A 1,516-nucleotide genomic window follows, 5' to 3' on the forward strand; every position below is an offset into this window, starting at 1 on the left:
ACAGCACAATAACCAGAGGCAAAGGAGAGCGAGAGAGGGAGTAAAACGGCAATGGCATCAGATCTGAGCCCAGAATATGCCTATACGATAGTCTACGCGAAGGACGTCGCCAAGTCCGTTGCTTTCTATGCTAAAGCATTTGGCTATCATGTTCGTCGCGTCGACGAGTCTAACAGGTACTAATTTTATTTCAATATGAAATTAAGATGAATTAAATTGATTATTTGTTTATTCAATGCTTACTAGAACTACTATTTTGGTTTGAAAATAGATGGGGAGAGCTGGACAGCGGGCCGACCACGATAGCCTTCACTCCGATTCACCAACGCGAGACTGATGACCGAAGCGGTGCAGTGCAGACTCCCCATTCTGACCGGGAGAGACCACCCATGGAGGTTTGTTTTTCTTATACGGATGTCGATGCTGCCTACAAGGTAGATTTCTCCTTCGGTATCTTGCGTTTTCATTTCTCATTTATATGGCTATCGTTTTTTTATAAATAATTTATTCACGACGATGGATGACAGAGGGCAGTGGAAAACGGTGCTATCCCGGTGAGCAAACCAGAGGACAAAGAATGGGGACAGAGGGTCGGGTACGTGCGTGATATTGATGGAATAGTAGTGAGACTGGGGAGCCATGTTGTGAAGCCTACAAAGCAAGACTGAGATAACTTTTGAGAAAAATCATTTTTAATTATAATTGATAAAGATAAAATTTGTGTTCTTAGATCAAATGCATATCATTTGATGGAAAGCATCTCTAATTGATTGACCTTCCAATGGATGCAATAATGTCTATAATTTCCATCCCTTGTTCCGTAAGCATTTAAGCATTCCCATTTCGTATGAAAAACACAAGTTTCAAAATTATTGCTTCCATTTATTAGATACACATAATTTTTTTTTAACATAAATATATAGGCTAATTTATATACATCTCTACTAATATTTTAAATTTTAAAATTAATAATTATATAAACCTCTAATAATCATAATAAAACTTGAATTTGTAATTATTAGAGAACGAATACTCAAGATTTAATTAATTTTTTTTAATTACTTTAATAATGAGATTTATGTGAAACATAATACATTATTATCTTTTTTCCCCCTTACAAATCGAAGACCTATGCAGAGTCATTCATTTCAATCAGCAGGAAAAGTGTAATCAATTCTGCGTGACAAGAAGTTATTGATAACACCATCAAAGAATAATGGCCTTGATTGCAAACAGGTTCTGTCGTGGGACACTTGGGATTATAGCAATTTTAAACAAATGCCTCGGTTGATACTTAATTTTATAAATGTTTATTTTTGTTACCATTTCATTAAGAAAAAACTAGTTAAAAAAAATAAAATTAAACCTAGTATAATTCATGATTCATGTCACGAGTTTAGCAAGCTATACCACAAAATCCAAGTCAATCTAATACGTTTTTGTTTCAGTATTAAAAAAAATATATGTCATATTAAAAAAATTTAAAAGTCAAATCATGTTTTTTTAGAGGTTATTA

At 33.8% G+C, this 1,516-nt stretch overlaps 1 protein-coding gene across 1 annotated transcript; it reads left to right on the forward strand.

Annotated features, from left to right (window-relative positions):
• On the forward strand, positions 1 to 673 carry LOC118045694 (uncharacterized). The gene is made up of 3 exons (XM_035054389.2): positions 1 to 176; positions 272 to 434; positions 528 to 673. The coding sequence occupies exons 1-3, from the start codon at positions 52 to 54 to the stop codon at positions 666 to 668; spliced, it is 429 nt and encodes a 142-aa protein (XP_034910280.1). The 5' UTR covers positions 1 to 51; the 3' UTR covers positions 669 to 673.
• Positions 674 to 1,516: the final 843 nt, after the last annotated feature.

The sequence above is a fragment of the Populus alba genome, chromosome 1 (assembly GCF_005239225.2).
Source record: "Populus alba chromosome 1, ASM523922v2, whole genome shotgun sequence".
NCBI classification, from domain to species: domain Eukaryota; kingdom Viridiplantae; phylum Streptophyta; class Magnoliopsida; order Malpighiales; family Salicaceae; genus Populus; species Populus alba.